This window comes from Scophthalmus maximus, chromosome 1 (assembly GCF_022379125.1).
Source record: "Scophthalmus maximus strain ysfricsl-2021 chromosome 1, ASM2237912v1, whole genome shotgun sequence".
NCBI classification, from domain to species: domain Eukaryota; kingdom Metazoa; phylum Chordata; class Actinopteri; order Pleuronectiformes; family Scophthalmidae; genus Scophthalmus; species Scophthalmus maximus.
In genome coordinates, this window is record NC_061515.1 from 30,540,426 (window position 1) to 30,568,004 (window position 27,579).

At 46.2% G+C, this 27,579-nt stretch overlaps 1 protein-coding gene across 7 annotated transcripts; it reads right to left on the bottom strand.

The window, feature by feature from the left end:
- Positions 1 to 33: 33 nt before the first annotated feature.
- LOC118306043 (sodium-driven chloride bicarbonate exchanger) lies at positions 34 to 27,302 on the bottom strand. Of its 7 annotated transcripts, none has more exons than XM_047332322.1 (28): positions 27,166 to 27,302; positions 26,415 to 26,723; positions 25,337 to 25,450; positions 24,098 to 24,127; positions 16,573 to 16,654; positions 14,546 to 14,689; positions 14,251 to 14,392; positions 13,903 to 14,063; positions 13,052 to 13,240; positions 11,310 to 11,398; positions 10,857 to 11,014; positions 10,679 to 10,766; positions 9,942 to 10,088; positions 9,431 to 9,531; positions 7,870 to 8,044; positions 7,375 to 7,508; positions 7,004 to 7,249; positions 6,250 to 6,355; positions 5,383 to 5,544; positions 4,920 to 5,033; positions 4,517 to 4,678; positions 4,177 to 4,428; positions 3,989 to 4,057; positions 3,724 to 3,897; positions 3,521 to 3,643; positions 3,338 to 3,402; positions 2,831 to 2,944; positions 34 to 2,017 (listed from the first exon to the last, which is right to left on the bottom strand). In XM_047332322.1, exons 3-28 carry the CDS (start codon positions 25,382 to 25,384, stop codon positions 1,951 to 1,953), a joined length of 3,342 nt encoding a protein of 1,113 aa, XP_047188278.1. In that variant the 5' UTR covers positions 25,385 to 25,450; positions 26,415 to 26,723; positions 27,166 to 27,302; the 3' UTR covers positions 34 to 1,950. The 7 variants fall into 7 exon arrangements, with proteins under 7 accessions (XP_047188278.1, XP_035485681.2, XP_035485680.2 ...); XM_035629788.2 differs by having other exon boundaries at positions 27,103 to 27,233; XM_035629787.2 differs by having other exon boundaries at positions 26,415 to 26,727; positions 27,103 to 27,227.
- Positions 27,303 to 27,579: the final 277 nt, after the last annotated feature.

A 27,579-nucleotide genomic window follows, 5' to 3' on the forward strand; every position in this document is an offset into this window, starting at 1 on the left:
TCAGAAATGTCAAAAACATAAATCCAGCGGCAGTTTGTTTAATATCTTTATTTAAGCTCTCACTCACTCTCTCTCTCGCACATTCTCATGAAACAAACCACAATATGAACAACTGATAGTTTTCTATACAGGTGACTTAAATGATGAAACAGAAAGTGTACAGCTAGCACTACCAAACTTAAGGCAGAATTCCACACAGAAGTGGCCAAATCATTTGATACTGATATAATTTTGACCCATTATTAGTTTCTCTAATCAACTAAGAACCATCAAGGAGACAATGGGGGAAAGAACATCTACAACAAAATCCTGCCTTCAACACTGACGTCATGTTAGTAATATATTAGTAACATTTTACATGAATAAAATATACTATGTATTGTACATTGTTAAGACTCTTTACCGTTTATTACATGTTGCCCCTTCCCAGGAAAAAAAGGTATTATTGCATCTCTAGAAGTAACTGTGGTCCTGCGGCCAAGTTCCACTGTCGTTGGTTTGTTTTAGCTTCTGATGCCAACACGTAGGGGTCGTTTGGAGAGATCACGTCCATGGATGACACTTACTGACGAGATGACAGAGAGTACGCAGGTGGAAAACATACGAGCTTTCTTTAAAAGTCATCCTAGAGTTCAGCATTTGACAAATTCTGATTAGTTGTTGTTTTTTTTTCAAAAGGCCAAGCTGCGTTCTTATGGTGCGTTCACACCAAGCGCAGAAATACAGTCAATACAAAGAAACAAGTAGACGCGAAGTCCTCGCTCAAGTTCAAATATTTCAACTTAAGATGTCGCGATGGCAATTTTCTCAGCAATCTATTCACTCACAAAAGAAATTTAGGCCTAAATTAAGATTTAAAATTCCCATTGATTTGGATTATTACACAGATTTCACATAAACAAACTAATAAACTTCATGAGATCTCAACCAAATACGCTTGATCAATATTGGATACATAAACCTGGTCGTTACGAATTTGAAACAAACTTGATTTATTGACTATAAATATATAAATCTGGTTATTGTATATTTAAAACACTTAGAACTATTACATAAAAATGTGTCTTAATCATTTCATTTATTTATGAGTATGTATGTGCGTATGTATGTGTGTTATAACGTTTATTTGCATGTTTATGTTAAACCTGTGTAATTCAAATGGATGGAGATTTTATATGCAATTAAAATACATACATTTAAAAAATGTAACTTAATTAGGCCTTATATTTTTGAGTGTTGGAAAGAACATAATTTTTTACTTGGACTGATCGGGCAAATGCTTTACTGCAGGAGACCAGTCGTATGTAAAATGGCAACGGAGAAGCCTGGAGTGATATGAGCGGTCACGGTCACAAAAACATTTAGATTTATAGAATATATAAAATGTATATTTAATACTTTCAAAGGAAGAAAAAAAATACTAGATTCGCTATATCGCCAACTCTTTTAGATACCACTGAAATAGATTAGTATTGGCAAATATCTACTCTTTAGTGTTTCTATTGTGAGGTGCATAACATCCACACATCTGTGGTTTTTCTGTGGCAGGTTTTTAAAAGGAGTTCGTATTGGAAAAATATAAAAACATACAAAATACAAATAAAGTTGATTTAAAAATTGTTTACATTTTTTTTCTCCCATGTAATTGGCCCATCAACGCAGCAGTTACTGTGAGTGTCATATAATTCTGGTTTGCTGGCATCACCGAAACACTGATATACATAGAAAAAGAACACAAATGCGTCTCGGCTCCTCGCGCTAATACTGTTTCTAACAAAATGTTTGTTTCACACAACTTGCACACAAGACTTAAATGACAAAAGAACACAGTGTAGCACAGTACAAAGGTGGTTGAGTGTGGCACGGCACAGATTTTTTTTTGTTGTTGCTTTTTTTTTTTTTGATCGTCTGATTGATTTGACAGCACAATGGCGCTGCCAGTATGTGTCATCACAAACTTGTCTCCCTGTCCAAGCTCTTGTCGTGCCTCCGCCGCTTGTGCCGCTTTTCGCCACCGCTGGAACAACAACAACAACAAACCAAACAAATTATGAAAAAAGTTAATTTTCTGCACAGGGACTCAGCGATACTTTTTTAAATGCATCGCCAGCTGACTCACAGTCAATCAAACAGCATGCAAATATATCTCAAGAGTTTAACAGCCCTCACACGTCAACGTCTAGTGATATTAAAATAGGGGCTATTCATTTTTACAACTTTTACATGCTGCAACTGTCGTCATAAAACGTGTTCCTCGAAGTAACGTGCACACCCAGGCCATGCTGTGCCAACATATACGTTTATTAACCAATAGGGCAACCAGAATTGTCTGATGCCTCTTTAACGCATTATCTCACTATTTGTTAATAATAAATAATATAATCTCATTCACCAGCACCTTTTTCCATCATGCAGCAATCAGCCGTTAAAACATACAGGACGAAAGCCTCCATGCCGGCGGGGGCTGGGAGCGACTTACCTTTGGGATATCAGCGTCTGAGAGGTTAGGAAGGGGAGCTTAGGATGGGAATGGAATGAGAGAAGCAGGTAGGAGACACTATGTTAGTCTACTCTGTTGGAAATCTGTCCGATAAACCCTTTTTATCTAAACATACTGCCTCCTCAGTTTCCTGGGAAAAAAAACAAAGGACCTACATATTCCATAACGCATCAATAATAAACATCTGCCACTGCTTGATAAAGACGCTTTGTAAAACAAATACGCTGAGGATCTGGGATCAGCAGGTATCTGTGCAGGATTCGGAATTTGATCCGTCGGATGTGTTTCTGACGCTGGATGTCGGAGAGTGCTGCGGGGGAGGAGGCTAACCTTTTGGCGCTTGGCTCCTTCTTGGTGTTGTCGACAGGGCTGACACTCTTCCACACGTTCCCGAAAGATCCTTTGGACATCTCATCCGTGATGTTCACAGTGGCCGGATCACCCCTTCAGAAAACACATGATAAAGACACGGAATATGCACAATGTGAGGTTTTCTCTAAGGTGGCATTCACGCTAATGCTCCAGCATCCTGACTGCACCTGTTTGAAGACTTTTGACATTTAGCTAATCCTGCATTTACATCGAATCATGTATCAGAAACCCACCGATCATGAAGATAGTCCTGTACTCTGTAAGACCTAAATATAGCAATTTACTAAATAATGACAAATGCAACTGGACTGTTTAGGAAGGATTCTAAATATGCCCTTTAATAACAGGAACACAATTTTCCAGAATTCATATCTGAAAACAGCTTAAGTATAACTTGATCCACTTCTCTTGATGTTTTCCCACTCTTACTAGCTCCTACAATGCTGAAGAAAAGTGATGCCTTACTTGAAGGGTTCCTCCATTGGCACCTGTACAATGCCTTCCTCCTCTACAATTATACTGTGTTCCTCCTGGAGAAAGAGACAAAAAGAGAATGTAAAACACTGGTCGTGTAGCAGCGGCAGTGGAGGAAATTTAAAGTGGCCACAGGCGACTTCTGGACGTCTGAGATGTGCACCGTTACCGCACCTCTTCCGCCGCATCCTCCAACTTCTTCTTCTTCCACTCAGGCATCAGGTCGTCCAGCCAACTCAGCTCTCTCTTGCTGAAGATGAAGTCCAGCAGCTTACGGATAAACACCAGGGCCAAGACCTGCAGCAGCAGAAACAGGCATCAACAGCCATCGGTATACATGAATATAAACAGCGCGTGCAGCACTCGCTCAGGTTTACCATCATGGGGAAGACGATGGCGGCCTTGGAGGTCTTGATGACCCACAGCAGGACCAGGCAGCTGAGCTGGATGATGGTGAAGAGGTGCACCTTCCTCAGAGGGACGTGGCGAAGGTAGATGAAGTCGGGCTGATGTTTGGCCGGCATGCAGAACAGCCTGATTCTGTCGAAGAACTGCACAGATTTGAACAGATGTGAGGAATTCATCCTTAATCTGGTACTGGATTATCTCCCCTTATTGAAAGACCATCATCGGCAGACTCACCTGAATGCCTCTGAGTGAGGAAGCCCCCATGTACAGGAAGACTCCGTACAGCACAGGCATGGGAATAAACTGGGAACGGACAGAGAAAGTTTCAGGGATCAGAAATAAAACTATAACTTTGCCAGCAAGGCAGCGTTTGAGTTATTTTAATGTAACAATTCATTGTGTGAACGTGGCCTCCTCCTGACCTTGAGCACGGACGTCATGAAGACGGAGCAGCCCATCAGGGTGAAGATCATGAGGCCCGTGAAGCGCTGCTCCCTGATGCCGAGGAACTTGGGCTGCTCTCCGGGGGCCGAGCACTCGGACTCAAGCTTCAGGCTGTTCACGTGGGAGATGGAGAGCACGGTGGCCGCCACGAACCACGGCAGGCCCATCACCGAGCACACGCCCAGCATCACCCCCACCACAAACAGGTCCAGGTGGTAGCCGCAGCCTTTCTGCAGGACGGAGGCGGACCGGGAACATTTAGATAAAGTCCAGTTTCCTCGGTGACCAGAATTAACAAATGAACGTTTTTAAAAATACCTTCAACTTGTGCTCCTTCCTGTTGATAATGACAGCAGTGATCTGCTGGTCCATGAAGATGAGGATGGTGCAGAGCAGAGCGGGGATGAAGGTGATGATGGTCGTCCACCAGGGGTTGGGCCCCACGGGGTTCACCACCCAGCCACGATCATCCCTGGTTGGCTGAGGCACAAAAGGAGAAAGGAAATGAAAAAGAAAAAGAAAAAAAATCAGAAATCTGAAAAACTGGATGTGAAACATATCAATCAAAATCATCAGGAACAACATTTCATTGTTTGCTTGTTTAATGTTAAGATTTTAGAATATAAATACTAAGTTCAGGTTTGTATATTTCTTTTGTAGTTTACTGTAAAAATCTGAATCTGTATCTTATTTACAGAGGTGTTTTCCAGAATGAACTCACCTTGAACTTGTTGGGGACCTGCAGTTTGGGCGAGGGGATCCCGAGGGCGTAATCTACCAGCACCATGGTGAGGATGGTGATGAAGACGGCAAAATCACTGATGATGGCCCGTACCTGCATTCAGACCAAACACTGTGCTGTGACCACACTGCAGTGCGGCGCTAGTCACCAGAAGGTGGCGCCGGTACACTTCATATGAGCGTGTCAGCATCACCCCACACATTACGCTCACGAGTGTCATCTCAACGATGAATCATAGAAATCTCGCACGTAGAGCGGCCACACTGACTGTATCGTAAAACAACCAGTAGATGGCAGCATAATCTAAACAGACAGAATAATACAGATATGACATGAAAACTAATGCCAGCAGTAAATGGAGTACGAATCATCGAAGGTCAAACAGGAACGTTAACTCTGAAATAGATAATATCTGCCTACGTTACTGGAGCGTGACACGTACCTTGGTGGGGAAGTAGCGGCTCGTCTTGAACTCCTTGAGGAAGGCCGACATGAGGACGGTGGAGAAGAAGAGGAGCACGCACCAGAAGAGGACGTCGGGGATGAAGGGGCCGTGGGGGCCACAGGCAGTGCCCTCAAACTCGCCGTGCAACATCTCGCACTCCTACTGGCACCAGAGGACACGGTGGTGATGATGGTGATGGCGATGATGATGATGATGATAAGAAGAAGAAGAAGGCAGACAGGGGATAGTGATGCCAGGAAAAAATGATTAGAGTGACAGCGAAGATGAGGCCAATGATGGATATCAGTGTCAGGGACGTCTGTGATTTCATTTTCATACAACACTCAGTTCTTTAAAGCAGCACAGCATGATTCATCAATTCTACATTGAATCCCAGTTGCCTCGCTGCAGCGAGTGACGCAGCCGCACCGCCGCCGCAACGGATTCGAGCCCGACAGAAAGAGAATCCACTCTTCCACGCTGCATCTCCATTCTCATTCTGCGCCGCTAAATCCTGTGAAATCCTGCCCGCACGCTCTTAATCCTCGCCTAGACTTATGACGCTTCGCGATCAAGCGGCGTGCGGGGGTTAGTGAGACACAACACGGTGCCAGACCGTGAGAAAGATCCACAACTTTCTCTGGGATTTCTGTTGGTGTGCGGTTTAATTTCATGCTTAAGCAGCTGTGATTCAAAGTGTTGCCTCTTCTGTCCTCCACTCAGACTTTGATTGCTTTTTCCTAACCGCCTGTAGATCCAGATCTTTAACCGTTAGAAGTCTACTTCAACCCAACAAAACATTTTGTCCCTTTATCTCAACGCAATAAATCATCCTTATGTCTATGTTGTTCAAGTGTTTCTTACCTTGACCTCCAGCATGGTCCAGTTGACATGCGAGGACGTGATGTTCCTCTCATCCCAGTAGCGCAGAGTGTCATTGCTCGGGTTTCTGGGCTCCACACAAGCACATCTGCATAAAGAGGATATTTTTACAGATAAATAAGTATTTGCAGCCCACATATTCCGTTACACACCACTTCTGAAAACACGACTCATTCTGGTGGCATTTCACTGAACTAAAGGTCAGCGCCCCGTACAGTGACGCGAAGGCGAGAACAGAAAACCACAGACGGAGCTCTTGGCTTTGACACGTCAGCCACTCGCCTGCTCATGTAGCTGGATGAAGCACGACGCTCCCGACACACACTCAACAAGGGATTATTCACCATAAAGCAAAACCCATTACTGGCTGACATACTACCATGCACCATCTGCCATTTCATGATGCAGCAAAACCACTTGGCACAAATGTGCCAAGTTGCACTGTGCATGCTACAACAAAGACTGAACTAGATCAGTACAGATGAGGTGGAGACATTTTTTTTTATTCTCTTAACACTTTGTTTTGTAGTTTAGAAAAACAAGCAAATGCAATAAGGAAAGTAAAAATCTGACAGTAAAAGCAGCAGTGGTAGTTGGATTACATTAATACTGACGAGAAACTAATAGATGTAATGATTCTTCTTGAAGATCAAAACTGTATCTCCAAGTTTTTATCCAGTTTACAAAAATTCTAATTGAAGACATGAAACATAAATGTAAATAAAAAAGCACTTACGAGTACTGCGTGAGCTGCTGCAGGTTGTTGTGTTTGTTGATGGGGTAGTGCACTCCCAGGTGCAGCAGCTTCTCCAGGGCCTCGTAGATGAAGATGATGCAGATAAGTGAGGCAAAAGCTTCCTCGGTGAAGCGTGTGATGTAACAGACAAGCGAGCTGGCATCAGTGGCCACCAGCAGCAGACAGAAGAAGGCCGTCCACAGGCCGATGCAGGCCCTCAGGGAGAGGTAGGAGAGGTCGTAGTCCCTGAGGGACGAGCGAGGGGAAGAGCGATTAGACATGGCAGCTCTACTCGAGCAGAACGGACACACGTCCACCGACAAAAAAGCAAAGTGTTCTAACACAGCAAAGGCACAAAAAAGCAAACCCACTTGCAGAACTTGAAGAGGATCTTCTCAAAGACAAGAACCGGCCCCGTGCTGCCCAGGATGGTGAGAGGCTGACCGGCAAAGAGAGAGTAGGCTATTCCAGTCATGGACGCCCCGAACAGGGACTCGATAGCACTCTGGAAAACACAGGGATCCACTCGTTAACGTTCTTATCATCACATTTTTTCATCAACCATTTAACTTTCTATTAACAGCTGAAGCTTCCATCCTAGTTTGGTGTGTAAGCATAGTAACATTTGCTTAGTAGCACTAAGCTAAAGTATGAATGTCGGAGGTTATGTTTTTCTTTCTTTCAGCAACTTGTTTCAAGGTGCCTTTTGACTGAGAAGAAACTTTGATGCAGGGAAAAATATTCAAGTCATGTTTTCCCTGGATAAATGTAAATTCAAGAAAACATCTGACCTTGGACGTCCTGAGAACTGTTTCAATATTCCACTCCTTGATTACACGCTACAAAACCCTGAAGACGTGTCTTACCACACGTCCCTCCGTGGCCTCCCCCAGGAGTCCTCCGAAGGTGATGACGGGTGACATGCAGGCGCAGTACAGGAAGAGGAAAGAGGCCAGACACTGCAGACTGAGGGCGTCGGTGTAGTCGGAAAGGTAGTGAGGTGCCTTTCGCTTGATGTCCAGGACAAGTCCGCCGAACAATCTGAGGAGAAACGGCTTTTATGAGGAAAACTTGACACGATAAATAACCTAGCAAACTATGTATTTTTTTACCTGTCGACTACGTCCACTTTTATACAATGTCTATTGTTTTATCTCCTGTTTTAAGATCCATACCAAAAAACCCCACAAATGGACAGAAAACATTTAATCTATTATCGCTGAACGTGTTTGTATGTGCATTTGTCTGCAGCATCGTTTTATGACTCTCAGCCTGCAGTAAGAGCAGGTGATCTCGCTGCAGCAACACGGGACCGGGATGAACTAGCTGGGGGTGGTTACTATAGCAACAGGGAGGCGGAGGAGGAGGAGGGGGTGGTGGGGGTGGATGGCTGGGACCGGGCCAATCTTAGCCGGGATAAGAGCAGGTACCGCAGCACATACACTGCAGCTCAGCCGCCGCAGCATCACTCATTCATCTGCTATTTAACCACCGAGAATGTTTCACTGTCATCATTCCACTGTCTCCAGCTGGGGCCCAAGATTCCCCCTGGTGGTGATGAGGTGATCTCTGGATGATAGCAAGATGATATCGTTTCATCTTTAATCGCTCAGTGTTTGCCGTGTGAAATCGCACCGTCACGCTGCACCAGAGAATTACGGTGAAAATGAAATTCTTGATGTCCAGACTAAGAACTGAGTTACAGCAGCTACTAAGAAATCCTTCACCAAGGTTGTGTGATGTCTTTCCCGAGTTCTTAATAAGAAGTTTCAAACCACTTCACCGGATTTACTACATCTGGTTAAAATGTCCCTTCTTTCTGATATATTACTTATATATGACATTATTAGATTATTAAAACTGATAAGAAACATTTCACTTCCAGTTAATCGAGGTGGAGCAAGTTTGAACTGCCTCCTATACAAGTCGAGTAGTGTACTCGGTTCTCAGGAGGTCAGAAGATAAATGCGAGGGATCGTCACACGATTAACAAGACGGAAAAGTAGGAATAAAAAGGAGCTTCCAAATCAGCAGCCTTCGTGTGAGGAGCCGCAGGACACGAACAAGTAACTGCAATTGTCGGACAATGTAGTGTCAAGTAAAAATAACAATGAGTGTAGAGAAGATTAAGTAGAACAAAATAGATGTAATCACGTGTCACACACGTGCGTGTGAGTGTGACTTTATTGGTGGCGCAGAGTGAAGGAATTGAAAACAACCAAAACAAAAAGGACATTGTGCAGTTGAAGTGTGAGGAATAATAATGGGTCAGAGTTAATAGGTCAGAGTGACTCTTTACGAGAGCTGGATTTATAGTTTGGGGACAGCGAGGCGGCTCACAGGCGACAGGAAGGCGGGGACAAAGCGGCGCTTCGAGAGCTCGCCGCCGTGTGCCACAAATCACGGCGCGTCGCTCACAACACTTACCTCCCAGTGCGCTGGAGCTCGGGGCCGCCGTGCCCTCCGTGTTCCTCCGACTCACCGAGATCCGTCACACCGTTGGGGAGAGGAGGGATCTTGCGCTTTTCCTGTGGTGTAAGATCGCTGTCAGTCAAGTGTCTGTCATCATGAGGACAACAACAAGCATCAGTAAATACTGGAGTCACCGGAAACAGAGACACCGGACACGGGACAAAAAAAAGACCTGGAACGACCTCATCTGAAGCAGCTTTCTGTGAGATAATGGAAATTCTATCCCAAACAAGATGGCGGATGGCCACCAAAATAACTAATGGAGGAAAAAAAGAAAAATAATGTTTTGCAGAGGATTGAGAGCAGAACCCTGGGGAGCGGCATCAAAGCAACAGCACAACACAGTCGAGCTTCGAGGAGAAGGCAGACCCGAAACATTTCTCAGCAGGCAGAACGAAGAAGGCCGCGTTATGACAAAACAGTGATATAGACAGAGAGAATCTCAAACTCAAGAAAAGGAGCCCACCTGAGAGGGCACATTTTTGGGAGGCTCTATTCGGATGGAGGGATCCCACTCTCCAGGGGGCAACACCGTGACCTGGTCCAGAAACTCGTCAATGCCTGCCACCAGGTCGTTCCTGTCTTTGGCTTTGTACGCGACGTCATGGAAAACCTGTGGAGGAGAGAAGGACAATGTGAATAAACAAAGGAATAAAGTCACGGGTACATTTCTTCCCATGTAACAGCAGCCAGTGGGAAAAACAGGTACCATCGGGCTTTGATGGGGGTCAGAAACATTAGCTCATAACTTTACCCTGTGGGAAACCCCGTCCCATTATCAGGTCATACTCTGCTGATTCCCACAGGTCAAGTTCAGTTATAGAAAAACAACCATGGAGTTTGTAGGATCTTGGGAAACAGCTCTAAATATTGACTCTGCTATAAATATTTGACGGTGATTCACGAAAACAGATCCTTCTTGGGATCTTTAGTGTCTCTCCTTAAAAACATGTACAGTATTAAACCTTAGAGGGGATTGAGATGACTCAAACGCTGCCCTTGTTTGGCACAGTATGTACAGTTTTGAGGCACTTGAGCATTTCCACTTTCTTCTTCTTCTACTTTCCACTAATGCTCAAATGCACTTCAGTGCACTGTTGTACTTTTTACTTCAGTGCATTTATTGCACCCAAATGGGTTTGGTTTCATTACAAAAGCTGGAACGTTAACCATGATGTTCTCGCACTCGCACACGGGCCTCACCTCATCAGTCATCAGGGTAGCAATAGACCGGCCAATCTCATGGTACTGTGGACCTTTTCCCAGAGGGCCGAGCAGGATAAAAAGAAACCTGTTCGAAACAGAGGACAGGTTGAGTCCAATCCTCTTCTAATGAAACATGCGGGAGAGACGAGCAGCAAACCTTTCCCAGGAGGATTACCTGGTGGTGATGGGAACCTCAGCGAGGCCGTTGAGCAGCACGGCGGGGGCGAGGCGGACAAACGCCACCACGGGGCGGTCGAGGAATTCCAGCTCTCCCACCAGGACATTGGATGCCTCAGCTCCGGGTGGGATCTTCTTCATGAAGTGGAGGTCAATCTGTGAGACGGGAAGAAACCAAAACACGACGTGAAGATAAATGTTGGGCTCTGTGATAAGTTCAACAAAAACAAAAAAACTAGAAAGAGGCTGGATCTGACTCTGACGGTCTGCAGACTACAAAAGAATAATAAGCTTTACTCCTGTTAAATTCCAGTCAGGTTCCCAGGGAAAGGCACACGGTGACCATTTCACACGTAACCCAATCTTTGTTAAGTATGCAGCGCTGGTGAACGGTCCAGATATCAGTGCCCGCAGACAAACAGTCGGATCAGTGGTGGGTCTGCTCGCTCACCTTGCTGAAGTCCACAGCGCTGTTTTCTCGGCTGACGTCCTGTTTGCCCTCGTTGTGTGCCGGCTGGGACTGAGGCGAGACCGTTTGACCTGTCGGGCAGAGCGGGAAAAACCAACAGCATGTCAAAATCACGGATCATAATACTACTTTCCCACACAAAGACGAAGCTCTCCAGTGAGTAACTACAGGGTACAGTTACAACCTCTGAAAAAACATGGTACAACAGTGGACCTTTGTTGTTTTGCCCTCCTGACAAAAAATACAACATTGTACGTTATTTCAGAGGGTATCTACTGACTTAAGACGCTTTCAGACATGAACTCTGGGAAATGTCCGGATAATTGGGTCCACACATTTTCCAGTTGGAGATTGTCCGCGTGAGACGGGTTCAAACAGCAGGAACATTTCCTGGAAAGTTCAGGCGAGGGGTGGTCAGGAAAACATCTGGACTTCAGCGCATGTCTGAAAGCAGCTTTAGTTTAATCTTCTGATGAAAGATCTTCTTTCCAAATCAAGTTTAGTAAAATATATGAGGTGCAATCTTTAACTTTCAATATAACATTTTAAAGGTGTCATTTAAAAAACCCAATTCATTTTAGTTTTGCTGAAACAAAGTCAAAGATTGCTCCTGAAGGCAGTTTCAAATTACTTCTCGTGATGTGAATACAGCTGTTGCAGCTGTTTTAGAGCAAAGCTACTGGAGGGAATGTTAAGTGAGGGTGCAACGTTACTAGCTGCTATTAGTTTGACATATAGGAAAACACACTTATTCACTTATAACTTCCACTATTAGTAATTGCTGACTTATGAGTTATGAATTGATTCCTACACATTCTACAGTAGGCTATATGGTTTCTAGCTATCACACTAAATTACTAATATTGTTGACACCGACAAGAAGTGGAGAGCACTATCATGAGAATTGGTATGCTGCACACGTCCCACACTGATAAATAATTCTACAGGACGACTTGCACTTTTCTAAAATGTTGAAAGTGCAAATAAAACATTCTGCATACTTAATAGCATCTCCTTTTTTATTGCCACGCTCTTAAGTCTCAAAAATAGAGCAGCTACAAGAAAAGTATTCTTCTTTTTTCCTGATTGCACATAAGCTATTTCTGACCTCTCATGATGATGCTCACCTCTTCTAGTGTTCTTCTTTTACATACTATCACTACGACTACTACTATTTCTGGACGTTCAGTGTTTGGCATCAGCCGAGGCATCCTGATTGCCTGTGCAAATCTCCAGCTCTGCGTCTTCCTGTGAGATGGGACAGTAGCCTTGTGCAACTGCCTGAAGGAGACTAAGACGTTTGACCTTGGTTTCGCCAAAAGACACGTCTGGGGTCACGTTGCCATGGCTCCTGGAGGAGCTCAAAGCTGACGGAGGGGCGGACAGACATGACATGCAGCGCACACACTGTGGCCATGCCACACAGGAAAAGGAGTTTTTGGGTGAAGCGTTCCTGGGAAGTGCTTCCTCAGGCAAACACTTGGGCGATAGGGTTTGATAATAGAGGCCGTTTACTGGTTAAGTGAATGACGCACATGCAGAACAAGAACAAACACACAAACATGGACAAACACAAACAAGAGGAGAAATTGAGATGTCAACAAGTCACAGATGGACACACTGGAAAAACCATGCAAAGGATTAAAACATGGAAAAAATACTGCGTATATATTTACACACAACAACTCAAATATAAAAATATATTGGTCCGACCATTTGCTCACCATTCTTGTCCATGGAATGAGGCTCAGACTGCTTCTTGCCAATATCAGCGAAGGAGCGTACAATGGGGATGCGGTTGGCCAGTTTCTTGTGGTTTTGGTGGTGGTGCTGTTTGAGCAGGGCCTCGCGGATCCTCTTCCTGGCATCTTTACCCACGGGGCCCGACACCTCGTGCTGATCCAGAACCATTTCTGACGAGTAGAAACACAAACGCACGGGTGTAGGTCTCCACGTTACTCTTTAAACAGTTCATTTTGAATTCACAAAGGCTACTGGGGACAGTGTGTGAGTTCCTGCGAGGCAACAAGCGATGCTAAGCTGATTATTTGGACAACAAACAAGCCCACTACTGCTGATTTAATCGCACAAAAGCAGGTTAAGTTCAGCAGGTCTCTACAACAGCACAGCATTTCCCACAATCAGATGTCCTCGAAAACTAAAACACAGTTCCCCTGTCCCATCCTAAACCAGGTCAAAGGAGCCTGAAGCATTTTAGATTGTCAGTCAAGCACATTTTGATATATCTGTTGATCAAAGTATGTTTTATTAAAAGTCAAAATAGTTTTTTATAAGACTTATAAAGATACTGCAGATACATAAGATTTTAAAGAGTAAAATAACAGAATACAACATATTTCAGTATGCAAGATATGATGAAATACCCCACAGATTAATGCTGAATCAAAGGAGTACTCATTTAAGTAAATATGTGTATTATATGCATTATTATGGTAAGATATTTTGTTGTTTTTCATAATGGAGCTAATAATTTGGAAATGAGAAGGGGTTCACGAGTGGAGCCTTGAGGAACTCCACTGGTTTCCCCACTTGGCTGCGCCTTCTGAGTGTTTACCTGCAATCTCCTCCAGCGAGTTGGCCCTCATGTCCAGCATCACGGTCCCGTTCATGATGCAGCTGCGAAGCTCGAAGAGACTGTGTAGAGAGAGAGTGGCTACATAGGGTTTACTCCACCGCTCACCGCCGTCCTCGACATCCTCCTCAAACTTGAGCCACCTGTACGCAAAATATAAAACATTTTCTCCTCAAGAGCTGTGATTCATGATAAAGTTAGTTCACACATCCTGATGGGTATGGCACTATAACAAAAGCTCCATAAACAGAGTCAAAGTCTCAGGTGCAAGAATAGGAAGAACGCCACAGCTGGCCAGACCCGGCACGTGGCCCGACTGCAGCGGCGTACCTGGCTGTCTCTTTCCATTCGGCGTCCTCGCCCTCCCGGAGACAGATCTCATCCAGCTCGGTGAACAGGGCGTGGGGGATGTGCTCCTCGTCGCCGTCCTCTGTCCCCAAGAGGAACTGCACCCTCTGAGCTGGTGTGTCTGCTGCAGCAGGTGCAGCAGGCGAGTATCGATCGGGGAAGGAGGAATAAAGGAAGGAAGGAAATATTAGAATTATAAATGGAGGGAAAAAGGGATGTGATTTGGAGACTATATTTTAGAGTAAATCCATATGGTTGGTCCATTCCGGACACCTACTGTGAGAGGGGGATTCGTGTCCATCGTCATTCGTGGAGTCCCTCTCCTTGGACCTCTTCCTGTGTCTGTGTCCGTGGTGACGGTGGCGTCGGTGCGACCTCCTGCCCAGGGGCACATGAACCCCGATGTAGAGAGTGCGGTGACCTGGAGGCAACATGAAGGAGACATCGTTCTTCAGTCTGTCCTTCAACCTAACCTCATTCAACGTCTGTTGAGAGCATTTTGACATCTTCGTGAAGCAGGCTGGGATGTAACATCGCCATAGCAACCGGTTAAGAAACAGGGTGTGTGTGAAAGAGCAGTGAGAGTGGGATTAGCTGAGTGACTGACTCACTTCCCCGATTGTCAATCAACAACCATCAATATATCCAACAATATGAAGTCAGTCAGATACAGAAGCACCACAAAAGAACTGCTGTGTCTGAACAAGGAGCCACTGTTCTCTTTGAGGACACAGATATTAATTTTAAAATTTGATGACTTATAAATTCTAATCTTTTATTTCAGATCAATACATAATGAATAATGGATACAGTACAAGGACGGTCCTCTGCTGTGTGTGTTGCGTGTGCCTCCGCAGGGTCAGCGGGAAATTAATCCGGGTCGACTTTCTCCTCTTTAATTGCGGCCGAGCAGCCGGACCTCGGCTCCGTGACACAGACGAGACTATCGCCACCCATTTCTCTTCATCTGCCCTCTTGCCCCAGATGAGGCGTCACACAAATGGAACCACACCCGGGGATATTATATGTTGGGGAGCTAAAACGTAGGATAACGTCAGGAGGTAGAAGGCTTTGCTTTGACTAGGTTAAGCCATTTGTGCAGGTTCGTAAATAAATTATCTTGTTCTGTTCATTATTGTCAGAATAAGAGTCAGTATATTTTCCCAGCTGCTCTTCGTCTGAAGGAAATATATCCCTAGTGAAGGCCTTAAATTGTTTTCGCTTACTGCGGGACATTACTAATCACATCAGAGCGCACTAATCGGATTTAAGCAACGCACAGACATAATAATGTGAAATCACCTAAGAGCACGATGACACCACAGCACATGAAAAAAGGCAGAGTCACTCGGCGGCACTTCACCCACACAAATCCAGGATGAAGGTTAAGTGGCGTCTGGAAAAACTTAAACTACACGTCAAAATATATTTGTAGTCGAGTGTATCTCACTCAGTGAGAGCTTGTCCGGCTGCGGGTGCAACCATCCAGAGCAAATGACTGTTAGCATCCGGTGAATTATGAATGTCGGAGAGAGAGAGAGCGAGGGAGAGATGGAGGGAGGACGAGAGAGCGGCTCTGCACACAAAACGAATTTCACAATAAAAAGGCAGATTCCAGCAGACGGGAACAATAAGGTGGCAGAGCAACAACAGGAGGACGGAGCAGCGGAGCTCGAGTTCATGAGGGAAGACTCTTATAAAAATAGCTCTCCTCCTCCTCCAGGCCTGAGCTACTGCTGATGTCACGTCGTTCCTCTTTTCCCCTGTTGCCGCATCTCGGCGGCTTTTCACTCGGTCCAGGATTGGTCTTAATTTGTGTGTGTATACATGTATGTTCTGCTTTGCGTGGCCACAGGCACAAAGTCAATTCTAATTGGCTGTGCGGTCGCTTCAGACAACATGCAACATGTCGCTCCAAGTTTTTTTTAAAAAAGCACAGTAATTTGTAGGGACAGTTAATGGATTCACACGCGTCTCAGAATGGTCCCGTTGTGAGTCGGAATGTGTAAAGAACACGGACGCAGCAAAGAAAATGTGTTGTATTCATGCGTTTAAACAGCCTCTTTCCAATATTTGCATAATAACGAAGAGCAGAGAAAAGGGATCAGGTGTGACAGGTGCATATATAATTTAAAACGTATGCACGTCAATCCAGCATGGTTATAGATCGACCCAGGGACTACACATCAGAATATTATATCGCCTGCTGCATCAAGTTTGACCTGTGTGTGTGTGTGTCATCTTCAAGTTGTGCAATACTAATGATGTCACTCTCAACTCTGTGATGTCACTTGTGCGTTTTACCTTCTAGCTCTTCCTTCTCAAAGTTGGTGTTGAGCATGGAGCGTGTGCCCCCTCGGTCCACCACCGCCTCCTCATCAGTTCTCTGTGGGACACACACACGCGCACACACACACACACACACACACACACACACACACACACACACACACACACACACACACACACACACACACACACACACACACACACACACACACACACACACACACACACACACACACACACACACACACACACACACACACACAGAGAGAGCGAGAGACGAGGTTACTTAGCAGGTAAAAGAGAGGAGCACACAGGTGCACGTGTGGTACACATTTTTCACACACACACACACACACACACACACACACACACACACACACACACACACACACACACACACACACACACACTTAGAGTTATTACATAAGAGTAAACTCCCTCCGTCCTCCGTCTCTGTCCTGAAATAAGTAGTCACACACACACACAACTTCCACCGACTGTCACCATGGCAACAAAAGGCAGCCTGTCATAGAGTGAAAAAGTGCACGCTCATCTGCTGAGTGACAGATTGCTCCAACTTCTTTTCCCAAAACAAGCAGCTCATTTAAATACAATAACACAACTCTAAACCGAGGCACCACACTGAAATAACGGTGCCACCGATCTCTGATCCCGACGCACACACATGGACAAACATGTGAGGGACGAGGCGGCCTATCAAAGGAGTGAGGGGACAGATGCCGAGAGCCGACGTGATGGATTTACTGTACACAGCGAGTACAGTCACTCGCATTGACACGCAAACACATGAAGGATTCACCAGACAGACAGATCGGTCCCCTGGTAGATGGGTAATGATAATCTGACACTGCAGACTGATGACTTCATCACAACTTTTCCTTTTTCTTTCTCTTTTTAAATTATTTTCAAGTCTTTGGAGAGGAGCAGGGGGCCGACCCGGGGGCCCGGCACCGCTGGTCGGCCCCCCAGGTCCCGGGGGAAAACTCAGCAATTCCCCTGGGGACAACCCGTGAGAACGACACACATCTAATTTCAGCGTATACGAGCAGACGAACACATTGTCATCATGTTCACTTTGCAGACCTGGAGTCTACGTCCACGCAAATTCCAAATATCAGGGAACTGAAAATAATTTTCAGATGATTTCCTCAAGAATCCAGAAGCCAGAAAATCATTTTTCTAAAACTGTGATTCACTGATACAGAAACTATGGAGAATGACTTCTTCACTCCTTCACCAGAGTTTTATCTGTCTTTACGCAGTAACAACAGTTTATTTAAAATAATGTGCTATCTGATATTCTCAGCCTGGCGTTTTGTCCCAAACAAGGCTTCTCCATGCTCAGCACGACAGATGAGCCAGAATCCCCTGCCTGCAGGTCCCTGCTTCTATTTATAGAGCCTGGTTCCTCTACCTCGTGTTGCTGACCCCAGACCGGCACAGGAGGCCACATCCTAGTTTTTACCAATCTGGGTTGAGATTAATCTTTACGGCGGGATAAAAACGTCTCTAACCACGCGATCAGCGATGGCGAGTTAAAATGGGCCGTTCGTTTCTCGGTTGGTCCGCTGCTCGGCGAGGAAGGCTTCAGGGGGGGGGGGGGGGGGGGGGGGGGGCAGCAGCGAGCACGTGACCCAGACTCCAGGGGAGAGTCGGGATGGGAGCGGTGGAGGAGGGGCAGACATGAGCAGGCGTGATGAATACACACTCCAGCGTAACATGCTTGTATATTTGCTCACCTTGAAGCCTCCGTCTTTCACAGGTTATCGATTTCTGTGTGTACAAGCACAAATATTTATGTGTGCAGTATGTAGCATGTGCAGATTCCATAGCTGCACACACAAGGACACACACTCATCATGCAATAGGCATGTTAATGTGCACAGATACTCTGCAGGGAGCGTGGTGGTGTGATGGGGAGGAGCCGTGTGGATGAATGAGCAGCGCACAGCGGAGGAGGACGGGGCTTCGGGGCCGACGTGAACCGAGGACCAGAGGATGTTCCAATGTCACACAGTGTTACGTTCTGTTGTGCATGTGTGTTCTTTAGAGAAAGCATTCGTGCAGTGATGGCGAGGAGGAGGAGGGAGGAGGGAGGAGGAGGAGGGGAGGCATCGTGACCTTCAGAAGAAAGACTTGACTTTGGGCTTCATCTGATTTAGATTCAAAGCACAATCTGTACATCCTGCTCTCGTACAGATGTTATCGTCCTATAGTGGCTGGCAGTTACACGTCCGTCAGTAAAATATTTAAACACAATTGGGTCCTTGTTGACGCCCGTTTGGCTGCAGCTACATTTTCTTTTTCCTCTTGATCCTCTTCAAATCTTTAAAATGTGAAGTGGCTCCAGTCCAGCCGTCAGGATCACCTCCCATACCAAGGCCCGGTTATTCCCTTTGGCCTAGCGTGGAGTTCCATTTTTTCACTTTGACATTGGAGCTGGGTATCGGCTCTCACTTCCTCAATCAATCCATTCCGATCACAACGTCTTGATTTTCCGTTTCGATTCAGAATCGACCAATTTGGTTTGGATGTGAGAGATTTCCAAATCACATTATTGCTCCTTCACGGCTCAACACACCTGATTCCACGCCTGCGCCTGCTCCACGTGTGGTCCGAGCCTCGGCCACTCTCCCTGATGAGTTTTCGTTGTCTGACATTGTCCGACGGTGCCTGAGGAGGGTTGAGTGATTGCTCCCGAAAAGGGTTTGACAAAAGCCGCCGTGTCCTTGGGATCACCTGACCGCCAGCGCTAACCCCAGCTTTTGTGCCACACATCTGGCGATGACCACAGGTCTTTAGAAAAAGAACAAACCACCGTGGGAAAGAAACTCAGTGGAACAACAGAACGGCCTGAAGGATAATCCTACAACCTGTGGGCACAGCTACTGAATATACATGTTAACACTCTGAGCATGTGTCGAATGACCTACAGACCTACAGTCCAAAAATAAAAACAGACAACCTGACAAGAATAACTCCACCATCCTACAGCTACATCTCTAAAATCTCCTCCGCAGCTTGTTCCACTTCTCCTGCTCGACTCTGACCCCCTCGTCATAATCGAGTTTCAGGTGAAGGCCCGGTCAGCGTTTGTTCACATGCAGGCCGCCGCGACCGCGGCTCTGAACCTCCGAACGAGCGCGAGACGGTAATTCGGTTTGTCACAGCAGCGCGGAGCGACTGCACGGACCAAACCCCGATTGGAGGGAACTTTTAATGACCTGAGAGCAGTGGACTGATTCTCATCGTGGAGACTGGGCCTGTGAAAACTGTTGCATAATGTCTCGTGAGGCTCGAGAGGGTCGAGTCAAGTTGGAGCTCCTGGTGACAAAGTGTGTTAGAAAATGCGTGGTTTGGTTTTTTCCAGCGTCACAGATTCTGTCACTGGAATCTGGAGCGAGGATCAGTCTGCACAACAGAAATGAAAGTAAAACCCGAGTGTTTTCATTCTCATGCAGCCAGATCTCCAACGGTACGTGGGAACGAAAACAAAAAGGCCTAGTTAGGAAACAAGACACTGTCCGGGCGTATTAACTGTCCGGTGGTGTTATTTCTCAGGCCCGGCTAGTCACAAACAACAGAGAGGATGTCTTCGAGTGTCAACCACGGCTTATATTTCCATTTTCTTTGCCAGGATAAATCACAGGCCCATTGATTCTCCCAGGCTCCTTTCCAGGAATCCGTGTCCATTATCATACCTGGCACCGGGAGGCAGTTAGGTGACCTCGTTTCTGTGTTCTGCAGGGATCTCCCCTGAGGGTTTCACAGCGGCAGGGATGATGGATGTTTACATCACCGGGCCTTGAGATCCAGGCCACAAGGAGAATCATATTCTACCGAGCAAAATCCATAAGACTGGGACTTAACGTAAATCTGTTTACCTTCAATCTGCTTTAGTGGACGTTGCACATGTGCTAAGAGCTGGAATGATTCTATAGCATGCGGCTTGCTGAGAGTGGAGATGGATTATCAGCAGCTGTACACGCACCGCGGTCGGCCGACCGACTCTGTGGTCGTTGTTTCTCATCCTTACAGATGGCCATGGTAACCGTGGCAATGGCAGCCAGATCAGCATCGGCAGCGTCACAAGGAGGAGTGGGTACAGTGAGTGCAGAACACCGGGAGCATCTCTACATCATCATCATCATCTCCTCACTCTGACCGTGTCGGACAACGGGAGATGAGTGAGAGGGAGCTGCCTTTTGAACGCAAAGTCACAAAACATGTCCCAAAAGCACAAAAAGAAAAGACGAGGAGCTATATCTCAATATGTGTGACAAACTAATCCAGTGTCGCGTGGCTTTTGTTCACCCATCTCCTCCGCTCAGAGATCACCGGGGTCAGGACAGCGGGTGTAAGCTCCTCTCTCGCCCCAGAACGACAGTCCCATCTGTCAGCCAACCTCCTCGGGACCTCTCCGCATCGCATATCAGCACAACTGGCCGTCTCTCCGCAGCCTCCCAAAGCCCATTATCTACACATGCATTGATATTATGCAGTAAACAAGTGAAAGGCAAAGGGATCACATGCGAGCTACTGTGTCACCTCTGTGTCAGAGTTACAGAGCATCACATCAGTCTGAAACTCAACCAGAAACAAACAATAAAGTCAAATGAAGACTGAATATTGTAGAGTAACCTACCTGATAATTAAATCCTTTACTGTGCTCCACTGAAAGCATGATGCGTCTCCTTGCTGTGGGGGCAGGACGCCCGCTAGCTCCCCTTCTGCTTGGGGCAGTGGTCAGACGAGAGGCGGAGGCTCAGGGCCGGAGCCCCACTCTGAGCTCAGAGCGAGTGTTTGTGATAGTGTGTGTGAAGAGTCAAGAGAGAGAATAGTGGAGAAAGAGTCAGTCAGCCCCTCTTCTCCCCCCTCAGCTCTTCCTCCCCATGCGCCGGACAACTCGCTCCAGAAAAAGCACCAGGAGCGCAGCGTAAAAACAAAAGCAGGGAGCTCAGCACAGCTCAGCCTCCGTCTCTGCCTCCGACGGCTTTCATCCAGGGCAGCATCAAATGTTTCTGACGAGCGTCCATCCGCCAGCCTCCCCCCTCCACCCCCCAGAGAGATTAGCACTCTGACATCACTGATGCTGTGTTCTGCTCTGCTGAGCCTCCCAGCTCTGTGGCTCTGTTACCTAAGAGGGTCGCAGGGAGTCAAGATGTCCCGCGTGAGGGGCGTCCCACGGCCCCTGAACGCCTCGCCACAAACTTAGTGTGTCGGTCTCACAGTGCACCTGAGGAACAGAAGCTGCTCTCTCTGGCAGCAGTGCGTCGTCAGCATCACTATGATGGAGACATGGTGTGCTCACAACAGGAACAAGCAGCTACTGTATTTCTGCTGCACTGTCAAGTTACAGTGATGCTGCCCTTTTATCGTTGATGTCGGCAGATTTGTCTTTAAAGACGCAGCAGGCGACTGGTAGAATTAACGTGAAAACCGTAATCAAGACGTATAGGACCGATATAAGTCCTCGTTTTTCTATCACCATCACACATTGTCCCCCTCTCCTCATCCAACCATCTGTGTCTCACCTCCCTCATCCATCCTCTTCTCGCTCTACCTACCTCCACACCCTCTTCAATCTCCTCTCCACTGACACGGCTATAATTAACCGCGGAGAGGAGCGCAGCCGGCCGAGGCTCCTGCGCTGCGGTGGGCAGGCTTCCTGCCCGCACAGTTGGATCAGCGGTCTCGAACAGAGATCTCACACTGATCCAGGAACACCACGCTCAAAGGAGCAAAGCCCGGCAACACCGGCGGACTTCCTCCGTCTGTCCTCGCTGATCTCCTCCAGCCCGGGCCAATCAACCCGCTCTCCCTGCACAGCACTGGCAGAGCGCCTGCTCTTATGTCAGGGTGGTAATGAGGAGCAGGTCGGAACTAGGGCCAGAGCCGCTCAAGTTCTAGTAAAGATGTGGTTGACAAATATACAATGAAATATACTGGCTGAGTTCATGCCAAAAATAATGTCAAATAAAGGATTGTTCATTATCTTCTTATTACGTTACAGTTACCTACTTAAATGCATAAGATATTGAGTAACCAGGAAGTGTTTCAAGACACTATTCCATGCAGGTCCATCCTCTTTTCAATCTGCTATAAAATTAAACACACCTCCAATAAAAATACTTATTTTAAAATAGTTCTACAGCTGCAGGAATATTTTGACGAATCCAGAAATGGTACAAACAAGTCTGACCGGGTGCGAAGATGGCGCAGACAGTTAAAGGTGAAGTTAGCAAATCTAATCCAATAGGCTCTTTGGCTTTTTGACAAAATTCTACCGATATCTCCTCACGTTCCCTAGTTTTACGTATGTGTGTGGGCTGAAAAGAAAATCTGTTTTTCGTTCCCTGTCTCTGTGTTTGGGAAACGTAGGAATCTGCAACAGGGGCGTTCGTGCTATTATGTGCTAATCCACAAAGTACAAAGCTAAATCTACTCTAGATATAGAGTAATTTAAGATATAATATTCTACTTTAAAAATATTCCATCCATCTTGATGCTGACACAGCACACGTTAACAAACTCACCAGAATAATTATAACTCATTCGAAGTGACATTATGAGACTGACAGACGATAATGAGAAGATAAATCTCAGATATATGTTGCTCCTTTGATTTACCAGATCAGTTCTAGTTATGCTTGAGATAATCCCCGTCTCACACTTGGAAACGCACCACAAAGCTTTAAGTTTTGCGCTCGCACCGTGATTTAGATGCTGCCGACTGAGACACGTGTTAAATGGTGATGTGGACGTTCAGTTGTAGTCAGCGGAGGATTCACAAGTTCGGCCGGTGGCAGAGTCACTTTGTGCCCAGTCTCGTCCTCAGTCTGGCTCTCGGCCCAGTTACATAAGCAATATTCTGTCCAATCAGACACGCATCAGCATCAAAGATCCTCTCCACTGCTCGCTCAGTCGTTTGCTGACACACTTACCTCCACTTTTGTATATTGTCTATTGTTATTTATTCATCCAGCGTTCACATCGTGTTCACAGGCTGCGAGATGCCCGGTGACAGGTCCGTGACCAATAATCCACAACATCTGCTAAACAATCTGATTAATTAAAGATATAAACCAAATACAGTTGTGCAATATTACAATCTCCTGCTGCGTTCGTCATATGTGAACGGCAAACTCCAGAAATTTTCCAGAGTTCATGACTTAAAACAACAGGTGACTCAACCCACGTTTATTGGGTTGATCCAATGAGAAATATAGATTGTAGCCAATTTAACAAATTTGATTGTATTATATAAGTTTATCACCTGTTTTCATGTAAAATATTAATCTGCAAAATAACTAGTGTGAATTATATCTTCCTCTGAAATGGGGAAGGGTAGACGTATAGAAAGTATGAACAATACTCTTCTTCTTCTTCTTATACAAATTGATTTTCCAGATTTTCTGCTGCGTTTAAAAAAATGTTTTTTAACGAGAGATCAATGTTATTCCTCAGCAAATCCATGACATTTCTTCACAGGCAAGACGATGGGAAGGAATCTACTCACCTCTTCTTTATTCTCTTGGGGACTTTGTTCCTGCAAGTCAAAGAACACGAAGAAATCAGTCAACTGAACATTTGGCTGCATGACTCATATGGTGATGATTTATCACTAATGCATTCAGATCATCCTTTGTGCTGTAAATTAAAACGTCCTCATGTTCGACCTTGGGAACCTGATGACTAGAAATAGGAACAATAGATTTATTTTTTTTCCAGGCAAGTTGGAGACCCTGAGATTCGCACCACACATACACCTCACATGCCCATACACATCCTGGGGAAACCATGACAACGCATTCGCTTGTTGCGCAGGCATAGTGACGGAGGAGGAGGAGGAGGAGGAGGAGGAAGAAAGCTGCAAATGACTTAACAATGAGAGGGATGCAAAAGCTCACTGCATTGAGACTGCAGAGGACACGGGCCGCCACGCGCCACATGAGCTCTGTGATGAGTCCTCACGTAACACGTTCCACAAATAGAACAAGCAGAGTATTGATCTGCCCTCCAGAATAAATCGCTGCTTTTGAAAACAAGTGGATGTGTTTCATCTCTGTCCTGCAGCAGCAGCAGCCTCCACAGGGCAGTGGACACGTCCCTCAGCCCCTGGAGGCTGAAAGAGGTGAAGCCCACTTCCCTGTTGCACTCCAACATGACGCCACACTGGAGAGAGGTGCCGCGACTGGACGTCTCGGTCACAGGTTGCTCCGTCGTGTGAGCGCGAGACAGGTGATGGACGTGTAATAATTGTGTAAAGCTCATTGTGGAAAGATGTGAGAGACAGTGATCTCATCTGAATCTGGCACATGCAGCTCTGAACACTCACAGCCAACAGAAGGTTACATAAAGGGAATGAAAGAAAAAAAAACTGGGACGACTGATATGATTTGGCTGAAAGGCAAATTATTCTATGGAGGTAGTACATGTATTTTTTTAAATGTATTAACCAGCTGCTGCTGCTGTTGTCAACCTGCACAGTGAAGGGGTAGGCGTCAGTGGTGAGAGAAATATAATCTTTAATGGATGTATGGTTGGAGGAAAGAAAAAAATCCATTTGGGGAATTTGTGGTGCGCAACATCCAGGCTAACACACACACACACACAATAAAGACATAGTCGTTTTGAAATGTATCACACACTGATCTGATTCATCCAACCTTTGCCCGTTTTCATTCTAAAGATGAAATACATACATCCTCAGTGTCTGATTCCACGGTGAAGGAAGCGGAGTGTGTTTCTCTCTTACCGTCGGTAACAGCGGCTCCATTTGAGCTCCTTGGTCCGTGATGTCCATCTTCTCTTCTCCTTGGCTTCACAATGGGCAGGTCGTGATGCGCCACTCCGCCTCTGGCAGCTGCTGCTGGAAGATGAAGGAGGCTCTGTCAGATGGATTTATGTTTTCTTTCTTCCCCCCAACTCGCTCGTCTGTCCTCACATTCACCGGCCGGGGGTTTGTTCTCAAATGGAGGTGGCAGTCAGAGCATTCCCGTCCTGCCCTACATAATTTACGCATGGAGGAGGGAGCTGGTGCTTCCCACGGCACGCGTTCAACGACGAGGCGCACGCGGCTGCGCGCACGTGTGTGTGTGTGTGTGTGGGGGGGGGGGGGGTATTCCTGCGTAAATATGTATTTATAGAGAACGAAGAAATGAGCGTGTCGAATTCACAGCAGCCTGAATTCAGTACATACATTACATTTATCATCGTCGCGCTGTTCTGCGGGATCTTTGTGTGAGCTGCAGCAGCATTAACACAAGATGCCCGCTGACATCGACATCGTGTATCGTATGATATTGTATGGAAAAGCTCCCGGTGATGAGCAGCGGGCCGATCATTGTTCTGGAGCCGCCGCACGCGACGGTTCACCGGCGTCACACGAGGTAGTCTGTGCGCTGGCTCCCTCTTGTGGTCAAACTCGAGAAGCGTCACTTCGCGTTCAACCATTGCAAACAATAAAGGCACATCATCACCATCAATATGATTCTTAAAACAATTTAAAAAGGACAGTGATTGGCGACATTAGAAAAAAAAACTGAGTGATATGATATAATAAATAAGTGCTGAATCTGGAATGAGGGTGGGTTGATAGTCACCGGGTCTGGAAAGTGAAGCCAATGCGCAAGTGCTAGAAAAACGTGTATTCTCTGGAATAACAAGCAGAGGGCGACTCCACTGGTTGTGACTTCTCACTTGATTTATGGTGTTTATGGTTCAGTCTTTAGTTTCACGTCATTTTCAATACAGCATAATGTTTGTCCTTTGCTAGACGATACAGTAACGTATGTGTATTGGGGCGTGGAGACAGTGTGATTGACAGCTTGTACCATCCAATGGGTGCAGGTTGCAGGTGTAGTGGAACGTGCAGTGGACGAGCTGTCAGTCAGGCCACACACCCACCGCTCCTCTTGATAAGTTAACTTCAGAGGCCGGTACTGTACGAAGCAGGGACAAAGGTCACTTCACGTTCAACTGTGGGTCTTCGGCCCGACGAAGCCGGTTCTCTTCTCCATGGCAACTGACTCTCAGTGGCCAACCTGCTCCAGAGCAGGGCAAGTTTGAGATAAGACATCAAAGCAGGTCGCCACCGACCAATCAGATCACTGGAGAAACCAGCATCACCATTCTACAGGATCCTGACTGGGACAAAAAGAGTTTAGAGAGGAACGGGACAAGTAATAAAGCGCAGCAGATATTGAGGCCAACAGTGACCGCACACTTTTAGAAACTTAATGTTTTTACAGTATATAGACAATAAATACAGTTCGTTACATTCAACAGTATTTTATAGTTCTGAAACTAAATTATTTATTTTCAATATTATTATTATTATTGAAAAGTCTGATGAATGAATGAATGAAAACAAGCGTTTTATCATGTAACCAGTGAGGCCAGTGATTCCCAGGGTGGGAGGCGTGGCCCCTGGGGAGGACTGACCTACACATTCATCAGATTTGCAACATTAATAACTTAAAAAATAAATCAAAAATCACAAATCACAAATCAAACACTTACTGGACCGAATCACCAGTGACTGTGATGTGTTGAGGGGTTAGAGGTGTTTATTGTGTTACTCACTTGGGAGAAGTTTGCTCCATCATGGTCCCACCTGACTCCGGTACCTGGCCCGGAGCTGCGGGCACAAGTCAGCCCAGGATGTTGTCGCTGATCCGGATCCGGATCCGCCCCAGCCTGGCGTCACGGGCACCGACAAGATGGCCGAGAGAACGGGACGAAAGTGAGGGAGGAAACAAAAACACTGGCGTGCTGCGGAGCCGCTGGAGACCAGCTGGTGCAAGGCTAAAAAGAAGAAGACGAGGCTGGGTGGCGGCCGGGTTCATCCGACACTCCGCACCGGGGGTGACACTTGCGGTATGCGGACAGATCGTGCTCCGAGTCCCGCACCCCGACAGACCGCTCGTCGGGTCGTCTGCGTTGGCTACCGAGCGAGCTAACCATGCTAGCTAGCGAGCGAGCTAACCATGCTAGCTA